General features: G+C 41.5%; 1 protein-coding gene across 2 annotated transcripts in view; it reads left to right on the top strand.

Annotated features, from left to right (window-relative positions):
• ctdp1 (CTD (carboxy-terminal domain, RNA polymerase II, polypeptide A) phosphatase, subunit 1) overlaps window positions 1-14,402 on the top strand; it is a 107,211-nt gene that overhangs the window by 15,033 nt on the left and 77,776 nt on the right. Inside the window, exons 8-11 of one of the 2 annotated variants that reach the window (XM_050035423.1) lie at window positions 2,548-3,600; window positions 7,855-7,996; window positions 8,095-8,325; window positions 10,259-10,412. In XM_050035423.1, coding sequence (XP_049891380.1) covers window positions 2,548-3,600; window positions 7,855-7,996; window positions 8,095-8,325; window positions 10,259-10,412 — 1,580 coding nt within the window. Of the gene's footprint in view, window positions 1-2,544; window positions 3,601-7,854; window positions 7,997-8,094; window positions 8,326-10,258; window positions 10,413-14,402 lie in introns of both variants that reach the window. The other variant, XM_050035422.1, reaches the window with a different exon arrangement.

Below are 14,402 nucleotides of genomic sequence, written 5' to 3'. Positions count from 1 at the left end.
CTTATCAACTACAGCAAACATGATTACATGTTTCCCTGTCGATAGCATGCAGCTACATGTAGCGGTGTACTGGAGGCCAGGGAATTACTGTCCGCTTTAGCAAACAAGATTATGTGTTTCTCAGACGTTAGCGTGTAGCTACATGCAACAGTGTACTAGCAGCCTGGGAAAGACTGTGTATAGTGGCACTTCCTCTGGTTAAAAATGAACAATTAAAACTTTTAAACACAATGAATATGACCCAAATTAGGGGTGAAATTAACATGAGCATCAAGATTGCATGTTTCCCAGATGTCATCATGTAGCCTCATGTAGCAGTGTGCTGGCAGGCATCTTCTCCCGTTCAAAAATTAACAGTAACAGCTGTTAAACACAACTAGAAATGTTCCAGTAGGAATATGATCCAAAATCTGGAGGAAAATAACAACATTGGCATTAAAGATGACACGTTTCCCTGAAGGTAACATGTAGCGTCATACATCAGTGTTGGCTACGTAGTGTAAACACTTGCAGTAGCATGCCTGGAACAGATGACCAGATGTCCCTAAGTAGAGAAAAACATTAAAAACAGTATTTAGAATGGTTGAAGCTGTTGGTTTTTGCTCGCTTGGATTACTTTTACATACTAATATCTGGGTATTTGGAACTTTATTTAATTGTAAGCATAATAGGTCCCCTGTAAGCACTCTTAAAAACACGTGTACATGTGCCAATATACTATATGACTACAGAGGCGGCATATTTGTCTTGTGATCATTGTTAACTAATACCATCTGAATCATTATGTAATTATTATACCACACACTGTATCAGTAATTACGCTGAGTCATTGTCCTGTAGATTGCCTGCCATTCTTGATACTGAGATGCTGCAAACAATGTAAGTCTAAAAATGGCTCTTTGTTTTTGAGGATGAATTACACTGTTGAAAAGTTTTGCCTACAGTCTAATTTGCTGCATTGGTATTCTGCAGGCCTGTGTCCACTGGCCCGCGCCCTCTCTCGCATGCCCTGCCTCCTCACATTATTTATCTGCCCTCTCCTGTCCATCCAGCCCTGTGGTTCCACATGATACAGTACACTACACATATCATCACTAATGGAGATGTATGCAGAGTTTATGGTACATCTTTCTATCTAGTTTAAAAAATGGCAGGATATTTTGCCTCCAAAAGCCACGACTCTTATTTGTCAAGTCTGGCTGTCTCGGTATCAGTATCGCTGTCTTGTGGATTACTCTGTGTTGTTGACAGGTTATCGCTTGAGAATTTATGTCACGCTCGAATAGAGTCACTTGCACTGGAGTGACTCAGTGTACCCAGAGGAGTCGGCTTTGCCTTCAGAGGGAGATTCTACACCAAGAGGTGCCTGCCAGCACAGGCAGCCAAAACAGCTCTTCCTGAGCTTAAATCTGGGTTATCCCCCAGGGTAGAGTGTGTGTGAAATGTTAGGAAGGTTATTACTCAGAGGTTTATAATCACAGGGTCACAGACCTTCCAGAATGCATTAATGCTTAGGTACATGCTGAAAAGGGCAGTAACCATCACTGCTACTGAGCTTATATGGTGCCAAACAGTGCGTGAAATCTGAACTAAACTATGTTGCATGTATCATGACAGACCATTTAAAAGATCTTTCTTAGTTGGAAGTTTTCTTACTAGAGATGTGGGTCCTATGGGAGCTTTAAAAATCTGTTTTAAATTATCACTATGGGTTAGAGGTGGTGAAGATTAAGTTTTGTAAGTATGGAGCCAAAAAAAAAAGACAAAATATAGTAAAACGTTATCAGAAGTAAAAAAATAACTGTTTACAACAGCAACTCGATAGTCAGTTCACAATAAATTTGATGTTGTTGCTGCAGCAGACAGGCGCTAATTATAAGCACCTTTTACACTGCATTGTCAATGCAGGAATTTCACATCGTTATGCCACCTCACCATTCTGTATAAAAGGTACAATCACGGAACGGAGGGAAAGAGTTGTCTCGCCTTTAACGTGACATCGGAGGTAGTAACTGCACTGAAATGACCTCAGTGTAAAAGGGACAGCTGGCAGGGTGGGATTATGGGCTGCATGAGTGCGACGTTTTTACGACATGTTATGTGTGTGACCCACTGCAGGAAAATTAAAAAAGTAGCTGTAGCCGTTAGTGGCTAATTCAAAGAAGAAGAACAGCTGCTGATGTATTAACAGGCGTCTTTTTTCAATGTAAGTCTCTGGGGTAAAAGTCTTTTTCGGTCCAATGGCATCACATGATGGACCCAGAAGTTGTAGTTCAGTTTTTATGTCCACCATATAAAATTGACTTGGTGCTAACTGGCTAATCTGGTAGATGTTGTTGAGCTTGCTATCATAAGGGGGTTGGCAAGGTGATTGGCTGAGAGGCAAGAGAGTGTTGACAACATCATTGTCATTAAAAGTGACGTTGTGAAATGAAAAGTGAAAAAAAGTCGCAAGTGTTATTGGGAAAAATGCCATCATGAAATAATAGCAGATAACTTACTGTTGAGTCACCTATTGATTCTGATCCCTGTGTCTTGTTGCAGCAGGAGGCCCGTCAAGTCGACTAGCAGAGAGCACAGAACCAGGGACACTTGGTGCCGATGAGCAAAATAATGGCCCGAGGAAAAGGGCAAAAGACAACAACATTTCTGGAAAGGAAGAAACCACAACATCTCAGTCTTCTCAGGGAGTACCAACAAATGAACGGACACATCCCACAGGGGTTGTGGAGGATGAATCGGGACAAGGTAAAGGGTCAGAGACTGAAGTGCAGTCTGGGGCAGGGTCGGTAGAAACTCAGGTGGGTGACGGAACAAATGTTAAGGATGATGATGGCAACAGGACACTGGTGACAAAAGAGGCACAGGACAGTGCAAACTCATCAGCACCGAGCCATGAGTCCAATAACTTGGACTTTGACCTTTCCAGCGACAGTGACAGTGACTCTATTACAGAAAAGCCTCCCTCATCAGAGAGTGATAGTGAAGGCAAGTCTCGCCAGGCAAAGCAGCCTGGGCAGGAGGGAGTCACGCAAGAGCCAGGTGATGCGGATGAGGCTAGGGAAGGGGACAGTAAAGGCCGGAGCGAAGGAGAAACCAGCTCTGACTCGGCAGAACCTTCAGGAGTTCTTCTCCCAGACCCTGAGCTGGGGAATGGCTGCTCAGATAGGAGAGAGCCAGAAACAGAGTCCCAGAATAGTGAACAATCTGGGGTCACCATGGGGGAGGAGCTGCTGGACCAGAGTATGGAGGACGAGGAGGAGGAGGAAGACGAAGCTGATATCGACCAGGACGATCACTTGATCCACCTGGAGGAAGTGCTGGAGAGGATCCACGCAGAGTACTATGCACGATACGAGGCCTACTTGAGGAAGGAGGAGTCGGAAATGCCGGACATCCGCAAGATTGTCCCGGAGCTGAAAAGCAAGACACTGGAGGGCACGACGATAGTGTTCAGCGGACTGTACCCAACCAACTACCCCATGGAGAGGACCCGTGAGTACTACCATGCCAAAGCACTGGGAGCCATGATTGGCAAGAATCTGGTTCTTAGCTTCCAAGATCCCAATCGGACGACGCATCTCATCGCAGCAAGAGCTGGTATGTAGAGATGTATGTATGTTGTTGAGCAAGCATGCTGTTGTAGCTTTATCACTGTGAACGTTGGCAACAAATTGATCTTTTTAAACTTTGTGGTGTTATTCTCAAACAGTATTTTATAGGGGTGGAGTAAATAATTGACGATTTGGCAATATCGTGTTGAACTATAATCTTGTTCAGTCACCCAAACCTAGGACTGAAAGTGATATTAAAATAGTTTTTCCTCACCTGCATATTTTGGTCTTGTTCCTATTACTGAATATAGTTAATTAGTATCTTTTAGTAGCCTTGTGCTGGAACCTCTTGTAATTGATGTGAGTAATGGTTTGCTAATGAGGCTAGAATCCAAGAAGGGTCATGGAAGGTTTGTTTAAAAGCCAGGCTCACTTACATATTGGCACATTTGTGTGTCTGAGCCCTTGCCAAAACTTGAGGAGAGAAAATTGAGATTGAATACTCTGTCATTACAATTAATGCATCTCAGTCAGAGGTCAGCCACTCCAGTGTGACAAGCTCCAGTTAACATGTGACAAAAAGGGTGTATGGGTGCACTAATGCAGAGACCTTGGTTAAAGTCCTTTCATCTGTGAAGCAGCAGAGTAGGACTTTATACTTAGCACAGCTTTAGTACTGTATAAATAGGCTCAGCAGAAAACAGTGCGGCAGATATCAGTGAGGTAAAATTGTACTTGATTATATGTTCGCATCGTTTCCTTTGAATTCAGCGCAGGAATGGCGGACTCCGCCTCTACCAATAAATACTACTATATAGTGGGGTAATAATAGAATGTAAATGCATTGAATGGCTAATGCAGAAAAATGAAGACCATAAGTAGTATCAAAAATGCAGCTGACTTTATTACAACTTGAAGTGAAGACAGATAAGAACACAGTTGGTTTTGTGTGTAAAGAGTAGAACATGGTATTGCAGGAGTAATCAGTTGTTGATCTCTTTGCTCCGTAGTGGTCCGCTTGTTTTCTTTTGCACTGGTGGCCAAAATTTGATTTATGCAGCTTTAAATAATAATGCTTGGTACTGATTGCCGCATTGACACAGCCCCTTCTCAGTAATTGCTTGATTGACATAAACATGGTTCACTGCATTCTGACATTAGAGAACTGTGTGAACGCTGGAGGCTGTGTTTTTCCCCCCGAATGGGCAAAGACTTCAATCAACAAAGCTAGTGAAAAATGTATCCTATGGAGGCTAGTGTTGCACATGAAGACTAAATTATGCTGTGACTGAAAATAATGTACTGCCTTGGTGGGACCAGCCCATCCTGTGTTAACCAGTTGGTTGCGAAATGTCCTGTTTTGCTTTGAATGTTGATCAGGCCAGTTTTTTTTAAGCACCCCTAAAGGACGTTGCTGTTGCCAGTTGTAACTGCTGGCTGCAGTCACACATTCTCTGGTAGTTCACAAGATAGAGACAAGACAATAAAGGACTCTCTGTGACACTGAAAATGTCAGAGCAGCTTCCATCCTGCTTAGAAAACGCTGTTCTGTCTAACGCGGATTCACGCCTGTTTTGCTACCACTCCAGTTTACCTTCTGTAAACAAGCACAGGAAGTGGCACTGTTGCTTTGAGAGACAGCCCCACTGTGAGCAGCACTTGGCAATCACTCATCTTGTACATCACAAAGAGAAAAATCAGCCAAAGATAGAACCAGGACAATACAAGTAGTAGGTCACTTAGTCTAAAAAGAGCTGCGGAAAATGCCCATTGTGTTGTCAGAACAGCACATTTGACCGGTATTTACCTTGTCCTTTTCACAGAAAATCCTAGCTTTATGTTTTCTTTGCTATTATCGTTCACATGATGTTCATTTTCGTGCCTAGGATACTTTACCTTTCTCGTTAACACATTTTAACTTTCAAGTAGGGATGCACCGAAATGAAAATTTGTGGCCGAAGCCGAATAATATTAAACACTTGGCCGAATACCGAGTACCGAATACCGAATGCCGTTTTTTAGTTTTTCATTAGTTTTTGCAGATGAACCCCCTCCAGATTAGTGTTGTCACGGTACCAAAATTGGGACCCACGGTACGATACCAATGAAAATATCATGGTTCTGAGTAGTATCACGATACCACAGCAAAAATGAGGCAGATGTGCCTTTTGTCATTTATAAAAAGATAAATCACTTTTCTATAATACATCAATGATATTTCAATGGAATAAATTACTTATTGACTTATTCATACTTCAAAAACAGCATCAATAAGTGATTAACATAGGGGGGATCAAAATAAAATAAATAAATAAAATAAAAATCAACCAGCCACCCTCCTCCCCTGACAAGTCCCTTCATAAGTAAAGAACAGTCCCTAAAGTGCGGTGAGGTTTGTGGACTGTTACCTGCCACAAAGAAAGAAATGTGAACGGCTTGTTTCTCCTCTGACACGCCACATACTGTGTGCCGCCACGGCTCGGCTGTTCAGGTACTTTTGGGCAGTCATGACAAGAAGTTATTCACCTGGAGCCGGACTTCTCCGTCGCCGGTAAGCCGTTATCATGCGCCGCCGTATTTGATAGGAATATGTATTCCTGTCCGTGTCTGTGACCCCCGTTCAACGCACAACCGGCAGGATTCGCCGTTTCGTTTCTGCTGCTGGTTGAAATCTGTACTCACACAGTGTGCTGAATGATTTATTTTGCCCACACAAAACTATTTTTAGTCGCAAATGCGAGTGCGGTGACAGACGGAGTAAAATATCGCCACACTGCCGACATTTTACTCCGTCCGTCACCGCACGCTGTTTGATTGCGTTATCAAAACACGCCGCTATTATTCGGCCTTGCTTTTCACTTATTCCACCGAATACCAAATGTGTGTTTTTTTTGCAATATTCGGCCGAATATATTCGGTTGCCGAATATATTCGGTTACCAAATATTCGGTTACCGAATATTCGGTGCATCCCTATTTTCAAGTGCACAATTATCAGAGGTGGCAGTCAAAAAGAAGGGGTTTATCTTGTTTACACTTTATTTACAGAATTGAAACTATGCTTTATGACTTTGTTGCCCTATTTCTTCCAATCTTTTCACCAATCCTAACCTCTTTAGCTCTTCATGTCCTCCAGGATTCTCAACGCAAAAAACTTCAATGGACAAAGATAAACTTACTCTGTTTTTAATACACAGTTAGGCTGGTGATAACAATTATGTCCTATACTTTTTGTGATGATAAAGCAATTTTTGGGTATTCTTTTAGCCACAGATGACTCTATGGATGCTGATGCCGGTCTGTTGGTCGAACAAAGACTGTATAAAAATAATTGTCATAGCCATTGACATTGTGATGTCACCCATTGGTTTGTGGATCCAGTTTTTAAGCCTCGAGTCCGACATTTTGGCCGTCGCCATCTTCGATTTTTGGAGCCAGAAATGACCGTATTGGACTAGAGGTTGGAGCTAACCCTCCCTTTAGCTGCTAGCTTGGTTGGCATTTACAGCCATGGTTAATTTTGATAATACCAATGCTAATTTTCCAGGGAGACTGTAGTGGAAGATCCAGAGAAGCATCTAAGAAAGGTTTCTGAAGGGGAGCTCCAGATAAAAACAAAACTCTACGTTCAGAGAGAAAATTACAGTAAAAAAAAAAAAGAAAGACCCGACGAGAGTGCTCCTGGGGGCAGGGTAGATGCAGCGGGCTTAGCTGCAGGCGTTCGACATAAACACGTAGACAGTGTTTGTTTAATTACTCTTACGGCCAGAAGGGGGAGACAAAAGTTCCGCACCACAGCTTAAGTGAAAAAAAAACTATACTATGGAGAACATCCCTTTTATCAGTTTGCCAGTTTATGATACAACGCTCAACACAAAGCAGGCACTTGATACTGTACGCCACCCGAAGAGGAAATGTGATAGTCATGCATGAATAAAACAACCTAGGGTTAATGAGCTTCTAGCCTCAAAGATTCAATTTAGTTTCTTTTTGTCTAACATCAATACAACTTGTTCAAGCAGAAACACTGCTCTCTATTGTGGATTTGGAAGGAAAAACATTGCTTTCTGGATTTCTAAGAAAACTATTGAGTTGGCAGAAAAGTGAAAAAGAGGAGTCGTCCTTGTTATCTTTCTCATAATATTGATCCGGCAATTATTTTCTCTTCCAGGAGAGAGTCTGATCATTGATGTGAATTATTCAGCGGTCCCAGAGTGTGTGGTTTTGGTAATAGCTTTTGATTGTAAGGACTGCACCTGCTCTCATTTTCACCTTTTTCCTCTTTGATTCCTGTCACCCAGGCACAGAGAAGGTCCGTCAGGCACAAGGCTGCAAGCACCTCTGTGTAGTCAACCCTGACTGGCTGTGGAGCTGTCTGGAGCGCTGGGAGAGGGTGGAGGAGCAGCTGTACCCGTTAAAGGAGGACTATTCAAAGACGCTAAGGTAAGTAACTTAAAGATACCACATATGCTGCTGACCTGTTAAATACAATAACACCTGAGATAATTCCAAATCTGAGACATGTTTCTTGTCTGTTAAAGGAGCAACAGTCCAGCAGCATTCCCTGACTTTCAGGGCTCCTTGCAGAAGCATCTTTTCCACCCAGCTCCCATCCAGCAAAGACCTCCAGCTCCAGCCCCTGAGATCCGCACCTACGACTCTGTCACAGGGAAGCTGATCCGCAGGGGCCCTCAGGTGCCACGGCCGCCATCCTACCTCCAGGCGTCGGGGTCTATGTTGCTCTCTGATCACAGAGAGCAGTCTTGTCTCAGGTAAGAATAAAATTGGAGTGATACAAATGTTCATTTTAAGGAGCTGGATCCAAAATGGAGGCACGAAGAGCAACAGATGTACTATTAACAAGCAGTGTATCCCTTTACAGGCAACATTACAGTTAAGGGAATTATTTTCCATTGTTGAATAAATTGTGATGATTGATATTGCCCACATACACGCTCTCTTCACTTTCCATTTTTCATATCAACAGGAATAGTGGACGTGCTCTTACATTGTAGCCAGAAAATCCCTCGAGGGTTCGTGCAGAGCTATAGTATGTAAAAAAGCTGACATAAAAAAGTGTACTGACTGCAGAACAGCTTATAAGGGATCTTAAATGTATTGATTTGTCCTCGAGGCCTCATTTCCATCCTTATCCTCTCTGTGAACTAAGACAGCTCTTGGTGTAGTGCTACAATGCTTTATGAATTTCCGTCAGGGGAGACATGCAGCTGTCAACAGAGGCACAATAACCCTCCCAACACACCTTTTATTGTATGGATTGTTTATAGCATTGGGTGGCAGGGAGTGTGTTGTGCAGCTCAAAGACAAGCCTTCAAACGTGTTGTATTTTTATTTGTATCTGCATTTTGGGTTGGAAATAAAAGCACCATAAAATTCAGGCTACTTTATACGACTACAAAGAACTCTTAGTACAAAATACTCATGCAGTCGTATAAATATTTGATTTTCCAGTCTCGTTCTCATTTAATTTCCACCTACATTTGGACAAGAATGATGTGGCAGGTGCAGGGAAGGCTTCACAGATCCTCAAAGTCACCTCTGTGATCTTCCACTTTATTTGTCATCCATCTGTCAGTCACAAATGCTAATGCAGAGTGTGTCCTCTGCCTCTGTGTGTGTTTGTCTTTGTGGCCTGTCTGCTTTTCACATATCTCCAGAGGAATAAAACTTCAGCCATCTTTTTTACTGGACAGTCACGGAGGCTTAATGTGTTTAGAATCAAATCTGTGATGATACTCTATAATTAATAATCAGGAGCATGAAATTGGCTCATATAATTCATGGATTAGCAGCACCGTGGAGTTTTCAGGGAGTTGCATAAAGTTGGATTTAATCTTCAAAGTTGATTTGTTCAATTAAGCACTGCCAACAGGAACTAACATTTAATGGGCTCTCGTAACAGAGAGGCAGACCTCCCGCTTCTCATTAGGGAAAGGAATTGATTAGATTTATTGATACCAGTGCTATTATTGATTCTGCTTATCGGTCTGAATCTTTATTGATTCCCTCTTTGATTCCTGATCAATTTATTATGTGGGGTGAAAAAAGTAGGTCATCAGAGGTTTTCATTACCAACACAGCTGTTTCACTCATCACCTAAAATGGATGAAATTTGAATTTTATATTTTTTTTAAATTTAATTTAATTTAATTTAAATTAATTCTATTTTATTTTAGTTTTTTTTTATTATATTGTATTTTATTTTTTTATTTAGGTTTTCTTGGTCTGTTGGAAACTGTTGGTTTCCAGCTTCAACCTTCACTCTTTCACCCTGCACTCAACATCTGCAAACTGTCTGTGTTGTAAAAAATGTGCAGATTGTGTACAGTGTTTGCAATTCATGTGACAATCACTGTAACACAAGAATGACTTTCAAAGTAGAACAAGTAAACAGGACAACACAAAATAAGTATTCATTTTCAGAGATTTTATTCTATTAAATTGAAATGATTAATTAAATGTCATGACATGCCAACATACGATTTCAGCTACATTTTGACATGATATTGAAAATAGCAGATGCTGATGATATTAATATTGTAGATAGAAACATTACATTACCTGGGTCACATAAAACAATCTGATATCTTCATCTTTCTGTATATTGAGCTAATTAGCCAGCTAGTTCATCCATTTATCGCCACTACACTGGTTTACATTTATAGTGTCTGTTATTTTCCACAGGGGAACTTCAAAGAGTCAGCAAGATGATGCCGCGGGGTCCAGCCAAGACGACGAGCAGCCAGGACCGTCTCGTCGGAAACGACAGCCGAGCATGTCAGAAACGATGCCTCTGTACACGCTTTGCAAGGAGGATCTGGATAGCATGGACAGAGAGGTAAGGAAGGGGAGGGGAACTATTGGTACTGCCTTCAGTTTGGTGTTGTTTTTGTTTTGTTTTTTCATACAAAGAAAACCTAGAATAGAGGCAGGTATGTCCAGAAAGGCTTGAGTATGTTACATGTAGAGTTCAAGCAGAAAAAAAAAAAACTCAACCAGGCAGTGCCAAAAACTGCACTTCCTCTATTGGCCACTTGGGGCTGGCTCTAAAAGCCCCGTTCAGACCAAAGATTCACAACTAGACGAAACCGTTTCAGAACGTTGCAGAGAAAAGTTACAGCTCTGTGAACTGGCTGTTCCGAGCTCGACTCAAGTCGGCTGATGGTGTCACCTGCAACTCCGCTGGTCAAATCGCCGGCAGCTGGTTTTAGAGCGTGATGCACGTCACCTGTTTCTACAGCTAATTGGCTTGTAGTGAAGTCAAAGTCAAAATGGCCGTTGATCATGTGTGTGCCTACTGCGGTGGGTGCTGTGTCCCCGCTGAGCCCTCTGTTTCTGTTCTCATGGTGGGTCACTGCTGCTGCTCGCTGTATGTGCTTATGCCCCACCCACACACACATTCTCACTGACTGATTAATTAGTGCTGGTTATTTATGTTATTGTGGTGTATTGATTATGAATACAGTCCATCTGATGCTCGTTTCCTTTCTGTTTTTCGCCGTTTCATCACTACTACCAATACAGCTGTAGCCAGTATCTCACTATCACTATCCTCATTCATATTTTAAGAAGCTACAAATTATATTCAGCCACAAAATCTTTTTTGTAAATGTCAATTTGTAACAATTGTAAGCAGGTTGAATTTTTATATATCTCACCCATTTAAATGTTAAAAAGACTCCAAGTTATGCATAATTAAGGGTGTGGCTGCTTTGAGTGACAGGTGGGTGCCGTCCATTGACAGGTCGCTATCACATAACATAACATGAGCATGGCGTAACCCCAGATTCTGTAGCTGTCGCTATTTAAGTGTGTTTTCAGTCCATGAATGTTAATTGTAATGTTTTGGTTACCTGAAAAAGTCATGCGTAGCGTTTGGTTGTACAAAAACACCCACTGAAGAGTCAGCTATTTAGTTTTTTAATGAAGTACATTTTGTTTAAATGGTTTTAAAAACTAGCATTATCATCCTAGCTGCTAGCGTTAAGCTTAGCTCCACCCTCTTCAAATATAGCCACTCCTGACTCCAGATATCCAAGATGGCGACGGCCAAAATGCCAAACTCGAAGCTTCAGAATGGGAGACCACAAACCAGTGAGTGATGTTATGGTGGCAACGTCCATTACTTAGTACAGTCTATGGTAGAGTCTTGTTCATTTATTTATTTCTTTGTTGCCCTCAAGGACAAAGATTACATGGCTGTCGGTAAGAAACCAGAGGCCGTATGTACAGTAACCAAGGCATTCAGATACTCTTTTCACAGCAGTACCTCTGTGTTGTTTTTCAGGGTTAAAGTTTCATTGCAGCCTCACAGCAGGTTATAAGTGCATCCACCTGCAGTATAATTTCTCTGCATTGAAGGGCCAAACAGTGCCAGTCCCCACAATCAAACAAGCTTTGTCGATGTCACCACAAACATCTTGATTTTCAGATCATGTGCTATGTTTAGCTTTCAGTAGATTCATTTGGATAAAGGGGTCGTCATCATTTTTCCTTTCACTCCTGCGTTTTTGTTCCTAACTGTACCTGATAACAGCCTTCTGATTGGCTCTTTTTTTGCATCACTGATGGAGCTGTGATGAAGTATTTATGTACAAGCTCAGCACTTACTGCTTGCTTACTACACAATAAAAGTCTTTCAGTGGTAAACCACTTGAAGGCTTTTATTGGTGAGCAGTTGAATGGTGTGTTGACCAAGGTTAGTGGTCAATCTACTTTACAGGAGTAAGGGTATAGATGCTTGTATGGTCGGGCAGCAAGGACTTTCTCATAAAGTGTTTTGTGTCCTGGTTGTATTTTGTGGTGATGTGTCAGGTTGACTGCCATCCTGTGCATGTGAGCAGTTTGCCACGTGATGTAGTCTTGTCATTTGTTAGTATGCCTTATCTTTCTTTAATGTTGCACCTTCCTTATTTTTCCGGCTTGCCACCTATTCCGATATGCAAATCCTTGCATCAGTCTACTTTCTGCATTTTGTATTTTTTGTCTTCCTCGTGAGGCATGTGAAGTGATTAATAATGTCTGAGAGCTCTGCACCTCCTGCCTGGATAAATACTCTTTAATGGAGTCTGTACACTGCTAATGCTTCAGCGGGGGAAAATGTGCAAAGCAGATCCTTGAGATCTGTCAAGGGGCTCTCAGTGGGTGCTTATTCTGAAGAAAGAGCTTTATGGCTCGTTCACATGGGACATGACATGTGGCGAATGGTGTTTAAGGTGAAGTCACAGGTTGGTCAGTCGTAATTATTTTTTCTCTTTTTCATAAAATGGGAATAAGTCATGGGTAAGCTGCATTGGTTACCACTCAGGTACTTTTATCTTTCCTTTAAAATGATTATAAAAGTTAACAGTATGCAATATTCAGTACTATAAATTGTACATAAAGTACTGTAGGTCACTGGGACGATGTTGGCTATCGTTAGCAAATCTTGCCCTACTTTTGGCACATCGGACAAATGTGAATCACAATCTCATGTTTAATGTGCTAACATTAATTTCTAACGTTACAATTTTAGAAATGGCATAATGCGATCCGCCCGCAGAGCTCATCACTCCTGACCATTAAAGTCACAATGCGTGCGTATGGCTCGACATTAACGCTTGCACGCCACAAGTAAACTCTGTGTTCGACGAAGCGGAATGCCTCATGCAGTTGTCCCATCGGGCAAGTAAAAAATAGATGTGATGTCAATTGTAAAGTAATCTGAAAATGAAGTTCGTACTGTAATGTTGAAGTGGAGCTTGCCCAGTTGAGCTGTGTGCTGTGTTTGTCCACCAAACGTCAAAGAGGACTGATCTCACATACTGGACACAGCTGTTGTTAACTCTGGGCTCGACAATGTATGACATAACTTTACTAATACCTCTGGAGGGCTGCATGTGACAGACTTAACTTTTTTTAGCCCGGAAACTAATGCTAACCACTGTGCAGTTCCAATGAGGCTTCCAGTGCAGCCATATCCCTTTTAGAAGCTTTCTATTCCAGCCTTGAACAAGAGTGTCTTTTTGGAGGACTTTTGATGATGCCTTTGAGGCTGTGGACCAATTAATGGCAATGTTTGGTGCTGTTGGGAGAAGTTTGCCATCTAGTGGACAGAGTATATAACGCCCACATGCTGATAGTGGTATTGCAATGCATAAGTCTGTTTAAGTACATAGTAAATATAAATTAAAGGCTAAATTTGAGCATAAAAATCCACATGTAATTTGAATTTTAAAATAGTAAGAAATTTAACCCTATGGGCCCAAACGACGCATAGTGCGTCCAAATTCACACCTCTTCTTCTCTATGGATTTTCTCTGCAACCGTTCGTCATAGCGAGAAGCCACGCATATCACGTAAAACAGCGGAACCGTAGCTTTCCAACAAGACCAAGCTGGTAGTCCAATGTTTTCACAGCGAGAAAGAAAAGATAAAGTTACACTAAAATTATGTATAACAGAGCTTTCATACAGCTTTGCACACACATTACTCTTGGATGGATTACTCGCGAATGCAGGGTTGCACAGAAATGCCACGTATATCACATGAAAGTGCAGGACCAGAGCTTTCCAGTGATACCAAACACATTATGGTGCTGTCATCTCATCATGCTATAAATCCAGATCAATTGTCTACAAAATAAAAACCAATCCATTATACAGATCTTGTTATCAGTCACTTCATATAGTGAGGAATAATATTATTACTATTTTTCTATGATCTTAGGTGTAAATATTGCATGTTTCTTTCAGATAAAACACATTTTTGACTTGTGAATGAGTCAATGGAATTTCTTGCAATAATGAAAAAATATTGGCAATCATGTCCGCCTGGCACAAACCACATG

This window comes from Epinephelus moara, chromosome 22 (genome assembly GCF_006386435.1).
Source record: "Epinephelus moara isolate mb chromosome 22, YSFRI_EMoa_1.0, whole genome shotgun sequence".
NCBI lineage: Eukaryota > Metazoa > Chordata > Actinopteri > Perciformes > Serranidae > Epinephelus > Epinephelus moara.
This window is presented reverse-complemented; position numbering and strand designations above follow the sequence as displayed.